Source organism: Durio zibethinus, chromosome 16 (genome assembly GCF_047325235.1).
Source record: "Durio zibethinus cultivar Kanyao isolate XHJ-2024 chromosome 16, ASM4732523v1, whole genome shotgun sequence".
In the NCBI taxonomy this organism is placed as follows: Eukaryota; Viridiplantae; Streptophyta; class Magnoliopsida; order Malvales; family Malvaceae; genus Durio; species Durio zibethinus.
In genome coordinates, this window is record NC_143177.1 from 5,794,276 (window position 1) to 5,795,234 (window position 959).

Consider the following 959-nt stretch of genomic DNA (forward strand, 5'->3'; position numbering starts at 1 on the left):
TAAGAAAGGAAGATCCCTATTTAGTCTATATGTGTGAAACCAAGCTACATGAAAAGAAGTTGAACAGAATACGAAGAACATGTAGAATGGACGCATGTTTTGGGGTTACTGCTGAAGGAAGAAGCAGGGGGCAAGTTATGCTTTGGAAAGAAGGCATACAGATGTCGCTCCGGAGTTTTTCTAAAAATCACATTGACATGGAAGTAATTGAAGAAACTGATGCAAGGCCCTAGAGACTTACAGGAATATATGGAGAACCAACAGTAGGCAGGAGGCATGAAACCTATAGTTTACCGAGACATCTTAAGAACAAGAGTGCCCTACCATGGCTATGCATGGGAGATTTTAACGAAATCTTGTGGAACCATGAAAAATCTGGCGAATGCCTTAGAAGGGACAGTCAAATGATTGAATTCAGGGGCACTCTAGAGGATTGTGGACTAGAAAATTTGGGGTTTAAAAGGGCCTGGTTCACGTGGGAAAAGGAAAGAACAACTACTGACAGTGTACTAGAGAGATTAGACCATGGGGTAGCCAACAAGGAATGGATGGATAGATTTGGAAATAATGAACTCACATATTTCGTGGCCAAGACTTTTGATCATGTGCCTATATTGATGAATACTGAAAAGAGTGGGAGCAAGAGGAAACACAGAACAAAGAAAAGCTTTTGGTTCGAAGCAATGTGGGCCAATGAGCCTAAATGTCGACAAGTGGTGGAACTTGCATGGAAGGATACAAGGCATGGTGGCCTACGTGAATGCTTACAAAAGACAGGAAAAAAGTTGGCAAAATGGCATAAAGGAAAATTCAAAAATATGCGGCTAAGAGTTGACGCTTTGAAAAAGAAGCTAGAAAGATGCCAAGTTGATGGGTCGACTGATGACATGCTTGAAAAAGGTAGGAAAATCAAGGAGAAGCTTAACATACTCCAAGAAAATAAGGAGGAGTTTTGGTAG

General features: G+C 41.1%; 1 protein-coding gene across 1 annotated transcript; it reads left to right on the forward strand.

Moving 5' to 3' along the window:
• Window positions 1-335: 335 nt before the first annotated feature.
• On the forward strand, window positions 336-959 carry LOC149514245 (uncharacterized). Its single transcript, XM_089745719.1, has one exon. It carries the CDS (start codon window positions 336-338, stop codon window positions 957-959), a length of 624 nt encoding a protein of 207 aa, XP_089601845.1.